Below are 25,536 nucleotides of genomic sequence, written 5' to 3' on the forward strand. Positions count from 1 at the left end.
AATAAAGCCAGTACATTTATCTTCAATCATTTTTGCTGCTTCTCACCTCTCCACTCTGAGCAATGCATTGTAGGAAGTGGGGTATTTCTAGGGAGGATGCCTTTAGGTGGGAGTGAGGGGCACATTCATGCTTTGCCTTGTCATTCCACCCAATGGAGTGGGGAAAAATGGACTTTAAAATTGCAGGAGTTTAGCTCCAAAATAAGAAAGAGGGTTTAAAAAAACACTGATTTTGGAAATCTACTGTTGAGCATGAAAAAGTCACTCTGCATGGAATCATAAAGCACCGTAAATAAATAATAATTAATCATCAAATAGATATTGTTTTTCTACAGCAGTTTTTATCAAAGAACTTTGCAAAAGATTAAACCTCACCACACTCCTGTGAAGTTGCTATTTTATAGATAGGTAAACTGAGGTTCAGTGAATTTAAGTGGCTTTCCCAAGGTCACACACTGAAGAAGTGAAAGACCCAGAAGTCCTGACTCCCAGCCCCTACCATACCCACAAGACTACACTGCTTCATTGTTTATACAGTTTGCACTATTGACCAGTTCAATATTACACATTGTCACAATGCACCATATTAGACATGGCTACATTTCATTATCTCAAAGTCTGCATAGCAGAGGCTGACATAACAGCTCTAAAGGTGCACTTCAACTTACGTCCTATCATCCTTAAACCACCAGTGCTTTAGAGAGAGAAAATGTGATAATTAAATGGTAGAGTTTGAAGGATTTGCTTTCTTAGTACCATGGTAGCAACACTACCTTTTGGCATCACAGTATTACTCCATGTGCACCATCACATTGATTCTGATTGTATCAGCACTAGTATGTGACTGGCCATCATGCCTTTGTTTCAACCCTGTGCCCCTGGGATTAGTACTGTGACATCAGTAGTAGCACTATCTATTGTCTATCTACCCCTCCATATTAAATCCTCCAGATAGGCATACGTAATAAATGGTACTGTGGTGGTACGGTGGAAGTAAAATAGCACTTAGGAGAGTGTGAGCTTTTATGTGGAGAATCCAGGTTCTAGTTCTGCTTTGGGTTGTACAAATAAACGTTCACAGCTTTTTGACTATTTGATTTGGTGGAAGAGGGCAAGTCACTTCAGCTTTAAAGCAAAGATACTAGACAGAGTTATCATGGTGGTGCCATATGCACACAGAGTGGAGGAGGAGGGGGCAGTGGCCAGACTAAGGGCCTATGAAATGATGGTAGCACAGCCGGCACTCTCGACAAAGTAGTACTGTGATTTGAGACGCAACCAAAGAAAAACGGACGTTGAAACATTAATGACCTGGCAAACCACGAAAGCAAGCAAACTCAAACTCAGCTCTGAGACACTGATCACGAATACAAATTAGGAAGCATTGTTCAGATTGACATAATCCTTATGCATCAATATTAAACATGAAGCAATAACCAGTAGACTGTGTAGTACACATTGGCCCTTGCATGTTATACACCTCATATCATTAAGTGGGAAACAAAAAAGCACATTGAAATTATGTATCCAATATGGCAGCCTGACTGAGATCCCCTGATACAGATTTTCTTTTAACCACTGTAAACATTGCAACAGAATAAGGAGTTCAAAAGCCACCAAGGAAACAATGCACAAACATGCCATGTTTTTTCACAATTCATACACAACGAAATACCAAAGATCTTGCAATGAGATCCATGTGGACACATCCCTGTGCCCATGCAGCACTCCACCGAAGTCAACAGCACTCTCTACCCCCACGAAGCTCAACATAGGAATGGTACTACAGTTCTCTACTGATAAGAATTTTGTTATGACTTAATCTAATGTCATCTGTAACAGCATTCTTGAATTCAGCTGATCACTTGTTCTGGATATACTGCCTCAGTATATTCTCTTATTTTCAAGACAAGTAAAAATACATTGCAAGCACCATGAAAGCAGAGAAAAAAAACAGTTATGTTCACAATTTAGAACAATTTAGTCTCTGGTATACTCATATTGTTCTAATCATGAACTGTCCTTTCCAGCCCCCAAAAAATCATTTGACCAAACCAGAAAGGTGTAAAGTTTCCTGTTTATTGATACCTATTTCTATCTGTATCTTCCAAACATTTAAGATGATGCTGGAATGTTACAAAAGGTCAGTAAGTGCTACTTATCCAAGTAAGAAGTGGAGGATCAGACCCATAACTAGCATAATATGAAGGAATCTTAGCACGTTTTTTTTACCATTTCTGCTACAATATGAGAAAAACAACCTGTGAATCTTCTCTAAATGGAGACTTCAGGTAGTAAAAACTGTACAATCTCCCATGTATACATTATGGCTCTAAAGACTTGGGCCAAGATTTTTAAAAATAGGAGCCTAAAGTTAGGCTCTTAAAGCCGTATTTAGGCACATGATTTTCAAAATAGCTGAGCACCCACAAATCCCATTCAAAATCTTGGTGTTGGGGTCATCTAACTGGATTTCTTTCTGAGGAAGTAAAATATTTTGGAGCTCATTTTCAGAAGTGCAGCACACCCATCGCACTAAGCATTTTCTGAAAATCAGACCACATTAGAAGGGGTAGGGAGGTTAGTTCTGGCTCATATCAGATTCGCCACCCTGTATTTTGCTTGTATTTTAATGAAACTGAAAAACTCAAAGCGAGACTCAGCTGCAACAACCAAATTCTGTCTGGGTTTAGTCAAAACCAAACGAGCTCTATACATTTCATGGTTGAAGCTACTCTGGGACACCACCCTCTCCAGAGAGGACCCTGTTCTTTTAGTTATCTTCCAAAGAGGAAGACACACAGAGGCTTGTAACCCCTTCTCATACACAACACATGCACACAAGTGCAACATCTATGTGGTAGAGAAAGGGGTGGCTGGTTGGTCCACCCCACCCAACTTGTTTTATTGGGGAGCAGACAAGTTTGCCCACTCCCTCTATACCTTCCATCAATATTGGTAGAGGAGCACTTGGTCATCCTACACAGCGGTTTAGCAGCAATTAAATAAGAAAATGCTGCTCTTCCACTCTGAACCTAAAGGCATTGTGGTGACAGAATCACAAAGCGCCTTCTACTACGGTGAATTTTGGAACATCTCTAGCTCCAGAATAAGTGGAGTGGAAAGGCAGCAGCTGGACCACAGAAGTGTTTGTGTGGGCTAGTTTGTGACAAGCTGGAATCTGAATCTACCCTTTGCTAGCCTGCCACATGTTAAATGTCCATGTGGACCCAGCTGACATGCACTAGCAGTTGCTTAGTGCTCTTTGATCTACTCCTGTTTTACCAGAACCCCTTCCACACAGAAGACAACTAAAGTTTCCCACTCCTAAAAATCTAACCACGTTTGGGTAACAGGGACCAGTGACATTTACTTAATTTTTCTCATTTCCTATGAAACTAGAAAACACACTCCTAATTTTCCTCTTCCTCAAGAAATGCTTCAAATGTACCACACTGGGCAGAAGGGTTTTTATTACCAGCAACTGAAAATTCATACCTTATAAGACAATTGATGTGACATATTCATAGTCCTGCTATGCTGTATCTATTCTATCAGGACATCCTTTGTTCTATAACCCCATCCTATCACTGGGCAACTCACAGATGAAAAGCACTGAGAGGTGCTCCTATCACAGGAGGCTTTTTCCTCAAAAGGCTCCCAAAGGTAGGAGTGACTATGATTATACTGGCTCCACCACTGGGTGAAGTGGCAGGGGAATTTGTACCCTTGTAGTCATGAATTTATGGAAATTCTCCCCAGTCTCATCTCCTCCCCCATTCAGAGTGAAACCAAGGCACCATTCTCTATCAAGCTTTAATCTGGGATGCACGTGACTCATTTATTAAAACCTCTGCACCCATTATTTTCCTCTCAAACATTTTGCAGCCCGTCATGACCCATGGTTCTTGGACCCAGGCCCAGAGGGTTCATGGGAACAGCCATGCTCCAACCTCCCACCTGGCAGCCTGTTGACAGCTGCTTACCTGGGACCCATGAAGCCCAGCTGCAGAGTCAGGCTCTGCCTGAGATCCAAGTGCTGGAGTCCAAGAGAGGCTGATCAGCCCTCTGGCCCAACTTAGGCCAGCAGCAGGAGTAGAAAGTTCTCTGAACAACTGAGCTCCACCCTGCTCTGGACCACGTGCAATGTGCTTCCCACTTCCCCATCTTGATTTCCTGGCATCCCAACTCAGCATGACTCCTGGCATCTGGACTCATGGTTCTGATCTCCAATTTGTCTCCTGCTTTTGACCTTCCACTTTCCTGCCAGCCAACTCTTGACTCCTATCTCATGACTGCAGACTCTGACTATGAAGTCTGGCCACCCATGACCCGGCCATGACACATCCTCACACTATACAGTCAAGACAACAGTGTCAATACTACACAAACTACATTGAACCTACGGAAAGAACAAGTTAATGTACATCACGTTAGCATTTGTTCACATAGACGGTAAATCCTTTGGCTTGTAATTAAAATTTATGCCTTGTGTCAGATTATCAAGCTGTAGTAAAGTCACTGAGGACTCCTCTTACAGACTCAGTCTTTCAGTCCCAGATCTCTTCGGAAGTCCTATTGAGATCACTCCTAAGGTTATTTCCTCAGATAAGACTAAACAAGACAGTTATCTGTACATGAGAAACTACTGGCTTTAAAAAGGAAGACTGCGTACAAAGCTACAATGTGATTTTCATGAACAACTAGGAAGCATTTGACAAAGAAAAAGGAAGAGCTCTCTTCTGGAAATACTGTCCCAGTAAAATTGCAAGACTGGAATCTCAGGTGAGTTACATGAGATAGGTACCTATTAGATGTGTCCTACAAATGGAACATTTTTCTGTATTCACTGCCAATGCTACTGATTTCTAGAAAGTGCCCATCCTGAAAGGAGGGTCTCTGAAAAACTTGCTGAAGCTGTATAGATCTGAATCAGAGATCATGTCCCAGGTTTTGTAGGACCACAAGAAATGTTCACCCATGTTTTTATTGCATTTAATGATATTGAAGTGTTTGTATGAATTTGTAACAGATGTTTCTAAGTACTCTTGTCCATTTCTCTCTCCTGAGGATTTTTGTGGTGGGATGGCTCCAGATAATAATACAAACAAAGCTATAACAGGCACTCTGGGATAATTTTTTAGACACTATATCTAAATATCCTCCAAAGACTTACAAGCTGGAATGACCCTGCCTGCAGATGTTTTTGAGCTTACCAGGGCCATAGTGAAAAGCAAGACAGCTTCCAGATAACTGCAAAGCTCCTCCTCAAAAAGACTGAAAGGAGAGTGGGATTCAAGCTGCCAGGTATGAAAGTTAAGATGCCATAGTGCAGGATAATGGAGAAGATGGTGTGTGACAGCAAGGCTCCGACTCCGACTCAAAGGCAGTGAGAAAGGTATCGCTGTGATTTATGGCAGTGTTTCCTGGGTATGAGATAATCCTTGAGGAGAGAGCACCTAGGGATAGATTGTGGGATGTTGAGGCGCACTGTGCTGGTTGAGTTTCAGCTTTCAGTTTCTTAAAACAAAGTCTCTAGCTTTTATGGTTGCAACGAAAATCTTCAAAATGAGAAGCAAGAGAGATCTGCTTGAATTTGCAGATAGCCTGAAACAATGGCTCTGAGGTATGAACTGCTGTGTACACTTCCATGGCTGGTAACTCAGATGTCAAAGACTTCTAGGTCTATCTAATATTTTTCAAAAATTCTATTTAAAGCTATCTCCGTGTCTTTTATAGCACACAAGCCAGAGGAGAAAAAAGCCCATCCAGCTGCTGGAAACACAAAACAACCAAAGAGCATAGTGCTAGCAACAAGAAGGAGGGAACATTACATATTCTGCTTTTTCCCTCCCTTAAATGCCAGTCAAGAAGCAGCACTGAGGTCTCTGAGAATACAAACTGCCCTCCCAGCCTGCAGGCAAGTACTGTGACTGTTGCTGCTTTGGTAAATATAACAGAATGGGTAGGAGAGACTGCTCAGAAGGAAGGAGTGAGTGAAAGCCCTGTCAATGGGCACTCATGTGACATGTGCCCACACACACACTTCACCTACTTCCTAAGGTAGAGAGAGAAGTGTGTGCGCATGGGACACACGTGTGTTGCACGTTTGTCCAGCTTTGGAGAGCAGCCCAGGACAGCAGCTGTGACATTCACAGAAATACAAACACACACTCCCACACACCCAAAAAACCCTAGCCTAGCTTCACATATCATCACAAAAGGAAGGGCAAGGAATGTGTCTTCTGTCATCTTCCTTCTGGACATTTCGTTTATCCCTTTTGTAGGATGGTCTCACATTGTTTCACAAGTCTTATTCTGAGGCTCACTTGTTAAATACCGGCCCAGTTCTTAAGCAGGGGAGATCTATAACTGAAGCATGCTCACCTTGTGCAGACACAAACACACACAGCTTGGTAGTTATAGCACACAAGATCTACATAGCTTCATAAACTCAACATCAATGGGCAATGTAGGCAACATACTGGAAACCACAAGCAATATAAATACATAATAGAACTTTTAATGTGCAGAAAGACTAAACAAAAATGATCCTTGACCTTCTTGCTTTCCCTTTAGCTCATGCATTCCATTATGCCCAGTGAGACAACAAATGGAATGATGCTGAAAGCAATAGCTACCATGTAACAAGTTTGGAAGCCAATTTGTACAGTAGTTGAGCAGTTAATAGTGTTAATCAGAATGATAACCTGTTAATTTCTATATTTATGCAAATAATATTTTGGCAGATCACACACTAACAGCAAAACCTGCCAAGAAAAAATCTAAGTGTCTTATAAATCTGCTACTCTGTTTTAATAATCTGTAAAATAATACCATAGGACTGTACCAATGATTGTTGGCACATTTGAAGACAACACATACTTACATTTAAAAATAGTTAGCCAAAATTAATCTGTCTTCTCAAAAAGATAAATGAACAATTTGTTCAACTCTTAACCTTTACAAAGTAAGGATTAATCTCTACAGTTAAATCCAATCTGTAGCTTTATCTTTTTAACAAGAACTGGGCATTTCTTACAGCTCTTCCTAAAATAGGCAACATTTGCAGAACAAAAAAAACAGCAAACCCCAAACTGTCCATGTTACTGAAACTATCATATATAAAATTAAAACATAAGACAATAATTTACTGATAAGGAAAGGCCCAGGCCGAATGAGAAAAATATTGCCATTTGGAATGGGCAGAATTTAGGATGGTTCTAGTTTTGTAAAACCTCGAACGAAAAGTATTTGTTTTACAAAAGAAAGAGCAGACATCCTTTGGATCTGGGCCCCAATTAAGCTGAACCATCAGAGTGAGGTAAAAGAAAAAAGAGGTTTGGTAAATGGTCATGGATTGTAGATTTAAACCTCTTTCTAGATGTATTAAAAATATCAAGAGGTGCTTGCTCACTTCATTTTCACTTTGGTGATGCACAGAATGCCACCATTAAATTTGACATTAGCTATTTTATTGCATCTTTGGAAAAATAAGGTTTGAATATTTCTGCACGTACTACCAGCGTCCAGCTGCTGTGGGAAAAAAGGGATCTTCAAATATTCAAAAGATTCAGACTGGTATAACCCTTTTCATTAAGTAAAATTGTCCACGTGAGCCAGTCCCTGCATTTTGCAAATCAATGTGTGTATGCACCTGGACTTTAAATTCTATTAGCATGTTGGTGTATGTATAACGATATACATATCTAGGTAAATTTTCTTTCTTTGGATTGAGCTCACAACACAAAATGTTAAAGTATCTCTGGCAAAAACAATAGGCATTTTTTCCTTTGAATACAAATGTATGTTTTTAAATGAATGTGCAGGTTTCCTGTTCTCGCATAATGCTTTCAGTTTAAAATATTGTCATTGACTAATTCCAAGTTTAATTAAAACAAAATGTTTTGCATCACAAACACACTTCCTTTTATAGTGTTTGTCTCTTCTTTCAATAGTAAATCTTTACCTTAATATGATTTCCATCCATTAAGGGGGGAAAACATTTTAAAAACATAAAAGTCCAAAGTTTTACAGCAACTCTCTTTCATGGAGTCAACATATGCACGCACCAAAGCCTTTGCAGCGAAAACAGGATTCTCTCCACCTCCCTCTGCCTTTTCTCCCTACTGAATGCCATGGCCTTCACTCAACCAAAGGAAATGAAAGACAGACTGAGACAACAGCATCACGTGGGTGAAGGTCAGATTGATTTTCAGCTGTGTGGTGCTGTTTTATCACCCTCAGGACAAAAATTAAGCCCTTCCTTTTTCTTTTCTCTCTCTATTGCTCTCTCTCTCTTTTTTTTTTTTTTTTTTTTTTTTAATATTTCATGTCTGTTTTAACAAAGCAACTTATTTTTCCCTGAAATTTTTGTTAGGCTCCAATTTCCCTAAAATTATCAAATGTTCAGAAAAGTGAACTAATTCAAAACATTTGTGGGTATCTTCCTCAAAAGGGTAAAATCCAAAGTCCAGACACTAATATTTTTATCCATAAGTTTTCACTATTCTCTGTGTATATATCCTGGCTCCTTTAAATTACAGAGGTGTCTACAGTGACATCCACTGACAGCAAAACAGACTTGGTTACAGCTTCAGGCTGCTCATCAATGATCCCGGTCACTGGGAGAGGAGCATTTTCTATCTCAGAAGGGGAAAGTTCACAAATCTACGTCCATTTCCCACCCACCCCATTCTTAGAGTGGTCAAGCACTCTGAGAGCTGAATATACTGCCTGTCACTTTCTGATCCAGACATGCACAGCCAATTACTGTGGCAGCAATTGTCAAATCAGTCAGCATTGTTGGGACCCAACTGCAGCTTTCTCAACTACAGTAGGACTTGCAAACACACTCCCTCCAACTTGCTGTTCAGACAGGCTGTCCTCATTTTTATTTCTTAATTGACTGATACCATCCCCCAAAGTAATAATGTCATTTTCAATGCAGCCAACTTTAGCCAGTTAATGCTATGAAATAAAAATGTTCAACACAAAATGAATAATTTTATAATCCCTATTTTTTTTTTTTAATACTTGCATTTGTTGAGTTTAAACTATTGGCCAGAAAACTCAAATAATATTTTTCTTTAAGCAAGTATACAAGTTAAGATACAACTTCTACTTCTTACCTTTTCTGCCCTATGCATTTATGTTGGTGTTGTCTGCAGTTCATTCCTACCAGCCAGAGTGAGGGAATAAAGGTAATTGTGATAAGAGCAAGTGGTAAGTGATAAGACCTGTGCACAGCTTGAGGTTTCAGAATCCTTCGGACAATATGTTTGGTTTTTAAAACAAACAAACAAATCAGTCACTAATACCTGGTATCTCTAACTCCTCTCACCCTAACCAATCTAGCCACCATTCGTTGGCTGATTTCTTGCAGGCGCTTTGAGGAGGAATTTGAAGAGGAGATGGTGGTGGACTTGTGGATCAGTTCAAGGTTCAAAGAAGGCGCTCCAGGCATACAGAGCATTATGGAGCTCAGAGACCAACGTGGGAGAAGACGACAAACGGATATTCAAGGCCTACATCACTGGCAGAGCAAAGGGGAAAGGGGCAACACAATAAGAGACAAGAGCAGGTGTGTAGGCAGAGAGAGGCAGAACTGTGAGTAGCCTCGAAGGCGAGAGTAAAAGAGCTTGAATTGAATTATGCAGTCAGAATGATGTGGAAGGAAGATGAGACTAGGAAAGCAACTGTGGATTGGAGGCCAGACAGTAGGAAGCCGCAGTAAGCAAGACCTGAGAAGAATAAAGCAAAGAAGTGGACATTAAGGAGAGAGAGCCCCTGCTGGAGTTACACAGACAAGAGAAGGGAGCAGGTAGACCAGCCAAAGGTAACACTGAAGGAATGCACAGAGAACCAGCAGAACTCAGTATTACAAAAGCCAAAGTCAGACAAAATACTGAGAAAGCAAGAAGTTTGAGGATCATTATAAATGAAGATTAGGAAAAAAGTGAGGAAGGCACTTCATAAGCTACTTTTTATCTAATATTAACTTACAAGAGCAGTGTGATATAGGGTTTTGTAGTTGTTTTAATGCATATATGACATTGATTGCTGCAATTCAAATTTCCAAATAAATTCCCCTTCAATTCTGATAAATCACCTGCACTTATAGTTCATTCAAGTCAATGAGATTTGGGTGCCTAACACCTTTAGAAAATCCATCGGCTAACAGAGTGGTCCTTCTAAAAGGAAGGGTGATCCAGTGATTAGGACCAAGCTCCTAGCCTAGGACATGAAGACCTGCATTCAAGTCCCTGCTTCACCAAAGACTTCCTGTGTGATCCTGGACAAGTAACTTAGTGTGTGCTTCAGTTTCCCCTCTGTAAAATGGGTATAGTAGTACTTCCCTACCTTACAGGGATGTAGTCAGGATAAATACATTAAAGATTGTGATGTTCTCAAACTCTACAGTAAGGGGAGCCATACAAGTTTATAATATAGATAGAAAATTCCAACCTGCATTTTTTCATTAACTAGAGCAAAAGAAAATATGTAGCAATAAACAAGTAATCTCCATAATCCTGTCTATCTTGCAGTTGTCTTTTCTATTATTGTTAATTTCATAAGTATATCGTTGCTTCCACTAAAGAGGATCTTAGCCATAGTGCCTTTAAAAACAAGAGAAAGACTCTTCTTTACTCAGCACAGTCAGCACTAGGAAGAGGAATGATTCCTGAAAATGCATTGTAGTACAAAAGAGCTGAGATGGACTGGATGGTTCAGCAAAAAGTGGAAATGAGATCTAGAGCCTTTCACCGCCAGATTACCAGTTCAAATCCAGCTCAAGATGACTGAATGTTGTTACTATAAAATGGATGAGTTTGAGGGTCTCAGTCCAGTCCCCAATTGACATATATCCACACTGAAAACAAACTACAACTATACTAACTGATACGCTAGTTGGTAGAAGCCAGATGTGGCTCCCCTCTAGAGGCAGTCCTTCCAGGTTAGGGATCACAGCACACTGATGGGACAGTTTGTACTACTGCTACCTATGTTGTAAAGATTCTCTCAGTAAGCAGGATAATCCAGTCTCGGGGGGCATCAGTCCAGCACCTCTCACCAATATTTGAGTCACATAAAGAGTTTTTAAAAAGTAAAAAAAAACTTCTTGGTTGTAAAAGAAAGTGGTTCAATGGAAATAAGAGAGAGAGAAAGGGGTAAAAAATTGTAATAAGAAACAGGTTTGCCTACACTACTCCACAGTTTGGACTATGGGGCATGAACAGTAGTGTGCACTGAAGTGCTGCACTGTACAACTCCCCCGTGTGGATGCTGCAAGCACAGATTAAAAGGCTCCGAGTTTGCACTAATGTAATCCTCTTCAAACAGGATTATATTAGTGCAAACAAGAAACCTTTTAATCTGTGCCCGCAATGACCACACGGGGGAGTTATAGTGCAGCACGTTAGTGCGCATTGCTATTCATGCCTCAGTAGTCCAAACTGCGGAGCCATGTAGACATGACCAAAGACAGTTAGGAAACAGTGAAAGAAAAGAAAGGCCCAGAGAAGACTGAGGAGGTATTTGTTTTGGGGGCACATAAGAAATGAAACTGCAGACCCCAAGTCTTGCTCAGACTCCTCCAGCTGGGCTGTTTCATTCCATTTCCACTGACTTCTAAATACTTCTGCCTCTTATATACCCCATCAAAAAGATGGAAAGCAGCAGAGGATTCCTCAAAGCAGGGTAAGTGAAGACCAGGCTGTCAGCTGGCAAAAGAATACGCCAACCAGGTTCCCTACAGGCTAGAGCTCTGGGTTCCTTAAACACAGAAGTCACTAAAGAGGATGTCCTAGCTAACCACCGGAAAGCTGGGCATCTGAAGAAGACCAAGCCATGCTGGCTAGTTTCCCTTAAGCCAGCCGGCACTTGGGGGAGGCTGCATTCTGGCTTCCCCATGCCTGGAGCACAGTGAACAACATGCCAGCTGTGTCTGCAGACAAGCCAAGTTTAATAAGGCTACAACAAAATCATTCAAATGTCTACTGCAGAGTATCTATGCTTTTTGCTACAGCTAGTCAAAATATAGGAGACAAATTTTTGAAAATGTTCAGACATTTCCTCTCCCACCTTTTTATTGAGATTTCAAAGTTTACAAAATTTTTCTGACCATTTCTACATTTTACATTCAAAGACAACAACCTAAGAAAGGTTTTTTCTTAGCATTTTTAATGACCAAACTGTGCTCTGTGATGAATGCATGAAATACACTACTAGTTGCTTTTTTTTCTTAGTAAATGTTGAAGACTTAATTGTGATTCCTTCAGTAAAAGACAGAGAAAGCCTTTTGGCTCCCCCTCCACCCGTTCCCACACAGAGGGAAGGTATAATCCATCTCCTACTAGTGGGGAGATGGCCATAGTCTTGCCACTACCCGCATGCTAGGACAGACTTGCTGGTGTTTAATACTGGTCTGGTGTTAGTCATCAAGAGGATGTACTTTATCTGTTTGTTGTTTTACAGATAATGTCAATTTGGCAGTAACCTATAACAGTTCTCGGTTAACAACATGTCTCAAGTCCTCTTTTTGGCAGGGTGGAGGGCAGAGGGAGAACTGTAAAGAAAGATTGTGGCAAGGCAACCATCAGATCAGATCTACTTGAACTTAGTCAATCTGGTTTCAGCACAGAAACTTAACTAACTGCATTGACTGGTGACCTCCTGATGATGGATGCAGATCAAATGGTCATGCTGATTTCTTTAGCTGTCGGTTACCTTCAATACCATAGATGATGTATGTTGACTCATCTGCAGTCCCTAGCAGAAATTGATGGAATTGCTCTTGAGTAGCCCCAATTCTTTCTTTCCAAGAGTAAAAGTAGTAGTGGGCAGCTGCTCAGCTGCCTCAGAGATCTCTCACGTGGAGCATTACACGGTTCAGTCTAGTTATTCATCATGTGAAAAGAGTACATGAGGCCGTTAAGAGACATGGGATAAGATGCCTTCAGAATGCTGAAGACAAGCAGGTCTGTGTCTCAATTTCACTGCTCTGCTGTGGTTGAGACAAGGGATGGATAAGGGCAATCTACTTGAGGCTCAATCCAGACAAGACCAAGAGATAGTCAGCAAAAAGACAGCAAACATTCCATTAGCTCCCTTGGTTGGGAGGCTACACCTTCAATTCTTTACTCGAGTTTGCGTTTTGTAGATTGCATAAGATCACAGCAGATCTCCTAGATCATCAGGCAGCAACTATGGCCAAAACTGGTTTCTCTCATCAGCACTTGACAAGAAAGGCACAGGCACAGCCTTTACTTTGGGATGTGAACCTTGCTACAGTAACCCAGTTTTTGTTTTTGTCAATTTGAGATTAGGCAACTGCCATATAGTCTCCATGGAGCTACCTAGACCTTAAGACCCTTTAAAAGCTTAAGTAAGCACAGGATGTAGCTTCTGTCTGATAAAGGATGGTTCCACGGGAAACATGGTGTTCTGTAGATGGTCCTGACTGACTTATTTTCTGACTTGAGCTTTAAAGTATCAGTTTTTAATCACTGAATGGTTTGGATCTTGCCTACCTGAAAGATGCCTGCTACTTTCTGCAAGTGATACTCTGACACAGCTGCCATCAGTGACTCTGGAACTCACTCCCCTCTCTTATTCACAAATATTTATTATTCATTTAAATGCATAAAACAACCAAAACTAATGTGTCCCCAACTCAGTTTTAGGTAAGGTGACCAGACAACTCAATATCCTCACGACCATGCCAATATTAAGGGCTTTGTCCTATATATGCAGCTATACCCCCACCCTCCCAAAAAAGTGACCTGATTTGTCACACTTCCTATCTGGTCACCCTAGGCTTAGGGCACCATCCCCTCCCATAATGTAATGAACAATCAACAAAGCGGATAACAGACTACATAAAAACAAAAACTCCCCAGCCAGTGTTATAATCTTTAAAAGTCTCCGACAGGAGAGAGAGGGTAGAACCTCACTAAGGGCATTTCGTAGCATTACACAACCATCCCTTCAGCCCTTTCCAAGGTGCCCAGGGAAAAGATGAGCCCAGCAGTATGTTCATAGATTAAACAGATCAGGGCTCTAGCTGAGCTCAGTGGGGAAGTGATTTCCAGAGTCAATGGGCCTTCACAAAGAACACCCTGCCAGTAGTTCCCTTTCATTAATATTGAGAGAGCTGCAGTTCAAATTATTCTACTGATCGCAACTGCAGAAGCATGACAAGAGGAGAGAGGTGGTCTTTTGGGTAGCCTGATATCAAACCATTAAGAACTTTGAAGATCAAAACCAACAACCATCTGCAAACTCACAAGCAACCAGTGCAGTACCCAGAACATCGGAGGTATGTGCTCTCTGTCTGAAATCTGGTTTAATAGGTGAATTCTGTACCCACCTTCATTCTGGTTGATTGCTTTGTATTTTGTGGGTTGGGGTCATTGGTGCAGAGGGGTTGGTTGTGATATTTTGTTTTATCTGTATCCTTTTAAATGTATAAACAACTGCCTAGAGTTACAGGGCAGGCAATCTTTTAAAACAGATACATAAATAGGCATTAAAAAAATAAATAATTCCTCACTGAAGTTCCATACAATCAAGCTAACATCCCACCATTACTTCCAGCTCAAATGACTGGCCCTCATTGGGCCCTGTGATGAAAAAACAAGGTAAAAGGGCTTTGTTGGTGTGAAAATGAGCTACAGCACAGCCAGGTATAACAAAGATATTATTGTCCCTAAGAAGAGTTTGAGTAGCCAGAACATCCACATAGCCATGCCATCACCAGTTATTTCTGGCTCTATGGGGGCTGAAGGGAGTAGTAGATGTGGCTCATTATTCCCACTCCTTCATAAGGTTTATATTTGAACCATGCAGACTGCAAAACTCTTATTTGTGAGAACAATACCCAATCCTTCTCCCCACCCCAGCATGTTCACCTGGAGAGACCCACCACAGAGGTCCCAGCTGCTATGCACTGTGGGGTGGGCATGAAGCCGCCTTGTATGGGTTCTCCGCTGCTTTGCTCCCTGCACATTCGTGCAGCGGGAGTTATTATTTCTGCAGCCTTTGATCTTTTATGCCTGAGTAAGTGGCCCCAGAATTTGGCGTTTGGTGATGAACAGTTCTAATTTTAGATTCAAATGTATCACCCTCCCACCCTTTTATAGTCAATTGGCAGCACTGTTGCAGACCCAGAAAACCAACATTACAGATAATGCTGAAGAAACAATTGCTACATTATTTTAGCATTATCCTCCACCGTTCCCTTTCCTGCGCAACAGCCCTCAGTTTGAGTCTATGTCCCACAGCTAGACCCAGGGACACTGAAAGGTATGCCACCTACCTTCAACTGTAGAAGAGCCCTCGAGACTGCTGGAAAGCAACACTGTCAGGAATCACAACATTTTGCACAGCTTTTATAAACATTCTTAATTCATTAAATACTACACTAAGACAACCTTCAGACAGAGATTCCCCATATGGCTACATACATATACACTGAACCCACCTCCCCCCCTCCATTCATTAAACAGAACCACACCACTGCACACTGAATGAGGGAAAATCTTACAAGCTCTAGTTTGAATGCACTTAAGCAGAAGCTCAAGAAATATATTTCACAGTAAGGTCAGCTAAACTGCTGATACTTCAAAGGTTAGCATATGCCTTATTTATCATTAGATTTGTAACTGAGTTTTTTCTCAGTTTCAGCTGCAGATTCAGACATTGCAATACATTTTATGTAATGTAGTGAAGAATATTAAAGAGATGGTTACATTCACTGTGGATTTCAACAGGAAGTTAGAGGGGGCTGGTGCCACACTGGCAAAGTAACTTACTGATATGCTTGTTATAGGAGCCCTGAAAAGAACTTCTTCAAAGTCTGAATGGAAACCAGCACCATACACTTAAATAATATCGGTGTAATAGAAATCAGTTATGATAGGCCCTCAGATATTCCAGCCAGAACTCAGCCTAAGCATATCTTTGGCACTTCGAATGAGAAGTGGAGCACCCTCAACATTAACTGATGTCTCAGACCTCACAGGCTGAGGCTCCTTTCATTCCTACACGGGTAGGGAGAAAAGTCAGTCAGACTGAATTTTGTATTCTTATTCCAGTGAATGTATATACAGAATACAGGACCAAACATAAAATGCCTAGTCATCAAGGACAGCAGAGGCTAACCCAGCACCTTATTATCTGCCCTATACCCTATTTCTGGAGGTGTTATTGCCTGCAACATAAAGATTGTGCTAACAGCCCTTCAAGCAACATGATGATAAATATTTAACTGTCCCGGTGCCCACTTTTCACATCCTTATGTTGAGAAGTGAGCACTCTGAGGGAAGACATTTGTTTCTACACTGTTTGGCAATGTTACCACAGCGTTGCTGGTGCCAATTTTTATATGCTCCACTGGAAAGCAGGAAAAATGTATTTTGGCACCACACACACACAAAAAGGAAATCTGTTACCTTTTACTTTAAAACACTAACCAGGTTAACAGAAAGCAACTGGATTCTGGCAAAGGAAAGAGCACTCAGACTGAACCACAACATAGTAATTAGGGCCAGTAGGTCATTAGAGCCACAGCTGTATAAACTAGGTGTATAATTAACTTTCTATACTGCTTTTACACAACAGCATTTCAGTTTCTTCTGTGAAGGGGGGTGGGTTTCAGTAATATTAAAAAAGAAAAGAAAAATAACCTTTGAAATGCCAATCAGGTGCAGCAAACCATTGTATATTTTGCAGGGGGGAGGGAAGCATGTAAGAAGTGTGTTTTTGTAAGTGTGAAATACAAAGTACTACATAAGAATTATATTCATGAGATGTAGTCACAAGGTTTACAAGCTGCCATATAGTGGTTGTTGGGTGAGCATCCTGTATATACAGTTGCAAGGCAATTACCGTTCTTTGTAGTAGGTGAATACAAGAAAATGAAAAATTATACACTAGCATGAAACAGTTACAATACCTCATTTAAAATGTAAGCCTAGTGAACAAGTTACAGGGCATTAAAAGGAGCAACTGCAAGACTTAATTATAAACTAGTTCCTACCGTACAGTAGTTTAGAAAAATCAGCCGCTTCCAAGCTGGCAATTTCCATATATAGCTCTGCTGCTGTTTGAAACAGACAACCTGTAAAGTTATCAACAACAGAAGAGGACCTCATGAAATGCTCAAGGACCCCAATGTAACCTACTACTGTCCAGTTCATTGATGTGCTAATGTGCTAAAAAATACTCCATATTCAGTTGAAAAACTGAAAAGAGAGAGAGAGAAATTTACAAATGGACACTGACCCAGTGGGGAGGTTGGGTGGGAGGGGAATATGAGTGGAGAAGGCAAAAATAAAGTGAAGCTGGAGCTGTATTTTTAATCTGAGAAAAGTGCTAAAAACCTGAAAAGGGAATCATGCATGCACACACAGCAAAGTTTGGGGCTTCTTAGCCACTTCTCATCAGATAAGAAATAACTGCATCAGCCACAAAACAAAGATGCATTGCAGAATAGTTGCTTGATGCATATGGCTTTTGCTGCTGGCCAGAGGGGACATGATGATTTGTAAATCCAGGTTTGAATTATACTGTTGTCAACAATCCAAAGTATAACAGCAATATTAAAAAAATATTAAAAAGGAATCGCAAGTCTATTGTGTGTGTCAATATTTATTTCTCTATAAGTAAGAGACAGGGGAAATGTTCATTTTAAAAACTGAAAACATCTAATGTATGTCCAGCATTCTCATTCATTTTGGAAGGCACTTTTAGAACAGCCTTTTCATTGGTTTAAGAATCATTTCTGAGATCTGACTTCTTAATTGTTTTTTGGGGGGAAGAGAAGAAACATGATGTCACTTTATTGGAAGTTGCCCCCACTTAAACCCATTTCAGAACCCCTGTAGAAACTGCAAATCTATAATCTACGATCAGAGACATCAGGCATGAGTAATAGGTGTAAAAGGCACCTAATTCTGTCAGAAACAGAACATCTACATGTCATTGACATCAAAAAGAAAACCACTCATTTATGCTACAAGAGATGTCTACATTTCAACAATGCTTTGTCCTGAAAAAAACAAGTCTGAAGTACATGAAAAGGCAAAGGGTGGAAATGGCTGTTTGCTACTTCCTTCCATGTCAAAAAAAGCTGCTTTCAAAGTGCATTATAACTTCAGTGTACTATAATGAATTTCTAAGGGATTCCAATGAAATAGATGGTTTTTCCTATTCTTTGGAGTGGTCTCTTATAATTTTGCAATACTCCTGAGTTGCAAGGTCTTCCTAACTTCCGTATCCCACAGGAAGTCATTAGTTATGTTCTATTACCAGCCTTGTAATATTATCAGCACAAATATTGCCTGTATTGATCTGGACCCATGTACACTATTGAAAACATTGCTTCAGATTAAGATATGAAATTCTCACTTGCCAAGAGACAGATACTACATTACAATCTTGTGTGTCAGGCACTACAAATAAAAGAATGGAGTATATCAAAGGACACTATCATGTAGCTTATTTTATAGGGTAATATTTTTAACGCATCCTAACGTTGTCTTGTAAGACTCTTACCCTGCTGATCTGATCTTTTTCTATTGAATTTAGCACAGATCTGTTTTTCCTGTTCTTTAAATGAAACATTTTTACTTTTATCAAACAACAACTTAGGCTTGTCTACAGTTGAAATGTTTCTGATTAAGGTAGAGTACAAATAAAGTGCTATTCCTGAAGACTCGCATAACTTCCAGAATAAGACTGTCCACACGTGGAGTTAATCAAGAATAGTTAATCAGGAACAACTCCATGTATCCTTATATGGTGCCTTTTGATGCCAAAATGTCTTCCCTTGTGTATCAGCATCACGTACAAAGACCGTACAGTTATGAATAGTATTCATTGCCATTCAAAAGTTAACAGTGGGAGCCTGATATAGTGTTTTGATAGGCCCCACAAAATATATATAATTTATTTTTTGTTATTCTCACTAATGAAATCGTACATTTTTTAATAAATTAAAATTGGGCCCTAAAAATATTGATACTAGATTGCACCCCCAGCAAGTTTGTGGATGACACTAAGCTGGGGGGAGTGGTAGATACCCTGGAAAGTAGGGATAGGATACAGAAGGACCTAATCAAACTGGAGGATTGGGCCAAAAGAAATCTAATGAGGTTCAACAAAGAAAAATGCAGGGTCCTCCACTTAGGAAGGAAGAATCCCATGCACAGCTATAGACTGGGGACCGACGAGCTAGGCAACAGCTCTGCAGAAAAGAACCTGGGGGTAACAGTGGATAAAAAACTGGATATGAGTCAGCAGTGTGCCCTGGTTGTCAAGAAGGCTAATAGCATATTGGGCTGCATTAGGAGGGGCATTGCCAGCAGGTCACGGGGAGTGATTATTCCCCTCTATTCGGTATTGGTGAGGCCGCATTTAGAATATTGTGTCCAGTTTTGGGCCCCCCACTACAAAAAGAATGTGGACAAGTTGGAGAGAGTGCAGCGGAGGGCAACCAAAATGATTAGGGGGCTGGAGCACAGGACTTATGAGGAGAGGCTGAGGAAACTGGGCTTGTTCAGTCTACAGAAGAGAAGAATGAGGGGGGGATTTGATAGCGGCCTTTAACTACCTGAAAGGGAGTTCCAGAGAGGATGGGGCTAGGCTGTTCTCGGTGGTGGCAGATGACAGAACAAGGAGCAACGGTCTCAAGTTATGGGGGGGAGATCTAGGTTGGACATTAGGAAAAAGTTTTTCACTAGGAGGGTGGTGAAGCACTGGAATGGGTTACCTAGGGAGGTGGTGGAATCTCCATCCTTAGAAGTTTTTAAACTGAGGCTTGACAAAGCCCTGGCTGGGATGATATAGCTGAGGTTAGTCCTGCTTTGAGCAGGGGGTTGGACTAGATGACCTCCTGAGGTCCCTTCCAACTCTAATATTCTATGATTCTATGATACTAAACATCATCATTTTCTTTTTATATATTTGGGGCCACATTTTTAAGTCCATTTGTATGGGCAAAAGAATGTGCTCCCCTTAAGGTGGCTCCTTTTGCACTTGGAAACTGGGTAACTGCCTGCTCTAACAGGACTTTACACATGCACAGCATCTTTAAACATCTGCATGTCCTCATTTTGAGTGTACCAGCTGTGTATCTCTCTGCCTTCCTTTTGGAAAACATGGTGTTTTACGAAGTTTATCCATTTTTCAGCTTATCCTCCCATGCACTCAAGTAGGAATGAACAATGTCATTCACAGACTATCAATACTTCAGTGCACATTAAAGAATCTCTGCACTACTACTACTGTGGCTATCAGCCTGTGGCTAATGACTGTGAGGTTGGTTGTCTGAAGGTTTGTACGGGATCTCAGGCTTGCCCCTTAGCCTCTGCCCAGTATAAGCAGAACAAGAAAACCACCGATTCTAGGAGGCAGGGCAGGAAACAGAGGAACCAGCACTTGAGACAGATTTAAGATTGCAATCCCTGTCTACCTGCAGCACAGGAGAGTTTCCCATCACTCCGAGCAAGCAGAATGGGGGAAAGAAGGAACTCACTTCTCCAATAGCCGTAAGAGGTCAAGGAAGAGAGCTACCAGCCTGGGTAAGAGGATAAATGGAGAGACCACCCAACCATTAATCCCATGAACTATCGTAGGAACAAAAGGCAGATTAAACCAGGGTATCTGGGAAGCTGAAGGCATCTCAACCAATCTGATACATTTCCTGTAGCATAATTTTTAGTTGTGCCCAGTTAGGGAAGCTGGGGGAGGAGGAATCTGCACTTAGGAGGAAGATGGTTGAGGGTCTGGGGATCTACAGGAGAGAGCAAGCTTCCCTTTGACGCTGATAACCAAGCCCTCAAGAAAAATAGGCACAAAAGATCTTAGATGAGTGTTATGGGGAAAAGTGATGGCTGAATATCGCATTCTGGGAAGGGTAAGCATAAAGATCTCTAATCTCAGGAACATGGCCTGTGCTCACTCTCCTAATACCTTTTTTACATATTTGAATAGACCTGCAAAAATATTTACTGTAGGCAATAAATCAGTTTAACATGATCTGTAGAATACCTGCTGGCATCACTGTCATAGAAAGTGTCATGAAAGAGCAATATATGTTGCAATTGTTCACATCAATGCTCTGAGCTCATTTCTCTCTTTTCAGAAAATAAAAACAAGATCAGTCTGTGATGATACCCATCACCATCTCCTTAAACTTCAAAAGAAAATGCAATAATAACCCATTAAGCAATGGTATGGCCCATGTTTAGTGTGGCATTACAAATCTCATCCTAAAACTTAATCTCAGAAATTGTCATGTCCACTTAAGGGGGTTCAGAGGACTTGAGTCTCTCTTTCCTAGAGTTCTGGACACTTAAATCATTTAACATCGTATTAACCAAGCTTCTTCCATTTGAAGGGGAAAAAACAGTCTAAAACTTTTGGTGCTAATATAAAAACCACAACATTTTTTCTAGCCTAATTACTGACAGATTCCAATTGGAAAGCTGTTGCTTTTATTTTAATTTTATTAAAGAAGTGAACAAAGGCTACCCAAGGCACCACAATAAAATTACATTAACTGTAAAATTACATTATTAATTCTTTAATCTCACTTGAGGCCTCAAGCTGTTGCTATGTCCAATTACCCAGCTAACCACCTGTCAGAATTGTAAAGCTAGTTTAACATTACCTCCAGGACAGTTGTGTGCCCTATGTTCAGTCAGGTCTGCCAGCGAATCGAAGTCCTGCTGACAGTTATCGCAGGTGTAAATTGACTCATCCTCCATGTCTTCATCTTCCTCATTTCTCTCTTCCTGACTTGTCACGCTGTTCCTCTCTTCCAGGGCCCGGCTGTCCTTCACATCATTCTCCAGCTCTCCTCCTAAGCCTCCTGCCAACAAGAAGAATATACTCCACTGTAAATTTCAGTGGCCTAAAGAAAAATTTTAAAGGAATGGTCTTGCATCTATTAGGTACATTTAATTACCATAGCTCTCACTTCACGTTATTCCTGACACCTCTCATTATATTAATGTGTTTTTTATATCGTGCAGTGCAACAACTCTCAATTGTATTCTTTAATACTTGGTGTGAATCCTCCAAAGATACTTTCTTCTAATCTTCTTTAGCATGTGTATAGCAGGAATCTCTACATCTCCGTCATACAAACCAGTTAGTATTTCATCATTTGAAGCAGATTCACAGCACATTAAAACTGGCAAGATTAATTATTGACTATTAAGAAAAGTTATGTGCTGAATTTTAATTCTTTAATTCCCCTCCCCCCTCCAAAAGACAATCTTTGCAGCATCAAGAAAAAAATTATCTGTTTTAAGGCCCCCATGCCTATATAACTTCTAGTATGTGAGTAGTTCCACTAGACTTGAATTAACTTAAGACAATTTGCTAAGCAGATATGCTTTCAGTTCTAGTTGTCGGGTTAACATAGTAGTTGATATTCAGATCTTTTGTATGTTGTTTATTTTAAAGTGTGATCAAATTTAGGAAAATGGAAATTTAAACAAAGAGAACGGAATTTGTTTGCAGAATAAATTGCGAGTTTAAAAGAGAGATATGCTTATGGACCTGTTTCTCTTTTCACTTACACTGGTGTAAATCAGGATTAAATCCGTTGCCATCAGTGGAGATAGCCCAGCATAAAACTAGTTTAATGAAGGTAAGAATCAGACTCTCTAGCTACATAGTGTCTTTAATACCAAAATACAGTACACAAAGAGCATGTTCAAATCATACTATTAGACTGATTTGCTTATTTTGCTTACTTCAACTCATCTTAAGATGCCCATTTTAATAATGTTTGTTTACTGTTAAGAATAATTATAAAATTGAACCTGAAGCACAAAATTGCAATAAAAAATTGAATTAACAGAATCTTCTATTAGAAGTTCCAAATTGTACATTCTCTGAACTGATATGACAGAAGCTAATTTGTTAAACTGGTCTGAGGGTCTCTCTTCTTGATCCAAATTTTTAATGAGATGTTATAAAGTTGTTGGGTTGTTTGTTTTGTTTTTTGTTTTTTTACATTGTGAAGGAAACACCAGTGATTATACAGATCAGTCATTTCTAATATGGGATTGGATCCAAAGAGATTAATGACAAATAATACAGAGAAAATTCAACAAAACTGAGAAATAGAATTTATTCAAGATGAAAACAAGGAACAATATGCACTTCAATTCATATATACAGTTAGTAGGGTTGTATTACTGCTATCCATTGAAAACACACATTTTCAAACATCATCTGCACTGAACATGATAGCATAAATCAACTAGTGTAAAATGTTCTGCAGTTTTCCATGGAGCATTCATAGCATGACATACCTTCAGATTGCAATGGAAATATTAAAAAATCAATGCTTTTGGTGTATGTAGCATCTCTCTACAATTTAATGATCTACACATTTATAGGTTCTTTTACTGTCAACTTATACAGATATTTGCAATAGAAAATTTTCTTTAAATGATAGCTATTATATTCATCTAAAGAAAACAGATCTGCCACTAGTGCAGTGGTAATGAATTTAAGGGTTTGGTAACAAGAAAAATTATTCAGTAAGTTCTCTATATTGTAAGCCATCATTTGGACTATGTTTAGTAGTTCAGTAAAGTACTGTTCTCTGAATCTTATGATTTACAACCTTTCTTTAGTAAAAATGTATTGTAGGGAAAAATAACCATAATTATGGTTCTCTCCGTAATGGTATCTCCCCAAATAAGAAGTTGCATTAAGGCTACAATAGCTTTGTTTTACTTAACACATAATTTAATGTATGTATTCAAATTTACCTTTTCATTTTGTCATATTTATTTAGCAAACCTTTTTACAATCTCTCATCCCAGACTTGAATCACAAACATTACAGCTCATACAATCTCTTTAAAACCTGTATGTCCTGTAGAGTTGATAGTTAATAAATCAGAATGTCAACTCTCCTAGTTTTATAAGACAGAAAGCTATAAAAAGAGTCCAAGTATATAAATCCAATTTAAACAACTGCCACATAATTCTGTTCTGCCTGTTAATGACAAACTTGGAGAAAGGCTTTCTAAAACTGGTTTTTCTATTGCCAAAAAAATAAAAAGTGCTCAGGCAGATTAGTGGAGGTTCAAGCTATACAACACAGCACAGTAAAAATGTTTCCTTTTGACAGTCAACTTTAGGTCAGCTGATCTGGTGAACACATTGTAACAAATTCATCCTTGGTATAACTCCAATAACTACATGACTGCACCAGCAATGAATTTGCTCCACTGTATCCAACAATAACAAATAATTTAGCACACTGCTTTTGGAAAAATAATTTGTACAATGCGAGGTAAGACAATAGATTTCCATCTGCAATGCAATTTTATAAAAATCTTTTTATTCCCTATTAAACAGGAAATCTGCTTCACAAAGCAACCTTCCGAAGTTGTATTAACAGATAGTACAAAAATGAATCTTGTATAAATTGAGGTATTTAGTAGAAGAAAAAAATGTTCTAGAATGAGATGGTGTATTCAAAGAATATACTTATTTATTTTATTGTACTTGTGCAACTTCTGATTCTTATTGTCAATCTTCTTTGAATATTATCTTTATTAGACTCTTCTTCCATGCTATATATTTGGTTCTTGCTTTATAAAGGTGGATCTACAGCAAGTACGATGGACAAGAAAAGCTGTGTCTAGTTTTTGTGTTAATGTCAATTACATTGAATATGAATGCCAGCAAGGAGGACCTCACTAGCACTGACAGCTCATTTGTTTTTCTTTTAAACTAAAATCAGTGTGCGCGAAAGGTATTGTCAGCCTTGGAGGCTTTTCTACAGAGAGAGGTCTTCAGCAAGAGGCAAATCAAAGTAAGCCAAGTTCAGTGGCAGCGCATGTTGCCCAATCAATGTGTCACAATCTTGAGCTAAAGAACATACATAATAGACAGGGGTAACTATCATACTCCTAATAAGTCTTTGTGCCTCTGCAGCAACTGCCAACGAGGTTGTCATTGGTGTTAGATTGCTGTCTGTTTCTGATATGGACCCATGACAATGGGAAAATGGACTGAGACCATCAACTCATTTTATAAAAGGAACCAAACAGTCATCAAATGTTACCTTTTGGTTACTAACCAACATGGGCTGATTCTAATGAGTAAGCTAGTAATTAAAAGCTTCGCATCCTGCACCATGCAGCCCTACTGCTAATTAGTTTTCTGAAGATTCTGGCTGAGTTTGTTTATGAGTTTATAGTGTAACATGCCTAGTCTCAAGTATTGCTACATGGATCCTCATGGAGCAAATTTCAGAAGAGAGACCACACATTCCATTTTGACTGTTAAAATGAAGGAAAGTTACAACAAGAAATGTACAAAAAAGATTTTAAGTCACCATAAGTAAAAAGTATGCCAACCTAATTGTTACCATCTGTGACCCAGAACTGGGAGCAGACTCTAATTCTTACTCTTCAAACTGGTAGTGCTGAGGAGGCACTATCTTCAGAGAGATCAAATCTGCATAACTCCAAAGTGTCCCTTCAAGGCTAGAAAC

At 39.7% G+C, this 25,536-nt stretch overlaps 1 protein-coding gene across 9 annotated transcripts in view; it reads right to left on the bottom strand.

The window, feature by feature from the left end:
* Nucleotides 1-25,536, bottom strand: part of ZNF423 (zinc finger protein 423) — a 314,186-nt gene that overhangs the window by 181,419 nt on the left and 107,231 nt on the right. For 8 of the 9 annotated variants that reach the window (XR_010920299.1, XM_067550661.1, XM_067550670.1 and 5 more), the window contains one exon: nt 21,677-21,877. Coding sequence is in view for 8 of the 9 variants with exons in the window: in XM_067550661.1 (XP_067406762.1) it covers nt 21,677-21,877 (201 nt within the window). In the remaining variant the exon portion in view is untranslated. Of the gene's footprint in view, nt 1-17,041; nt 17,123-21,676; nt 21,878-25,536 lie in introns of all 9 variants that reach the window. The other variant, XM_067550701.1, reaches the window with a different exon arrangement.

This window comes from Emydura macquarii, unplaced genomic scaffold (genome assembly GCF_026122565.2).
Source record: "Emydura macquarii macquarii isolate MOO-44397 ecotype Brisbane River unplaced genomic scaffold, CSIRO-AGI_Emac_v2 contig_295, whole genome shotgun sequence".
Taxonomy (NCBI): Eukaryota; Metazoa; Chordata; order Testudines; family Chelidae; genus Emydura; species Emydura macquarii.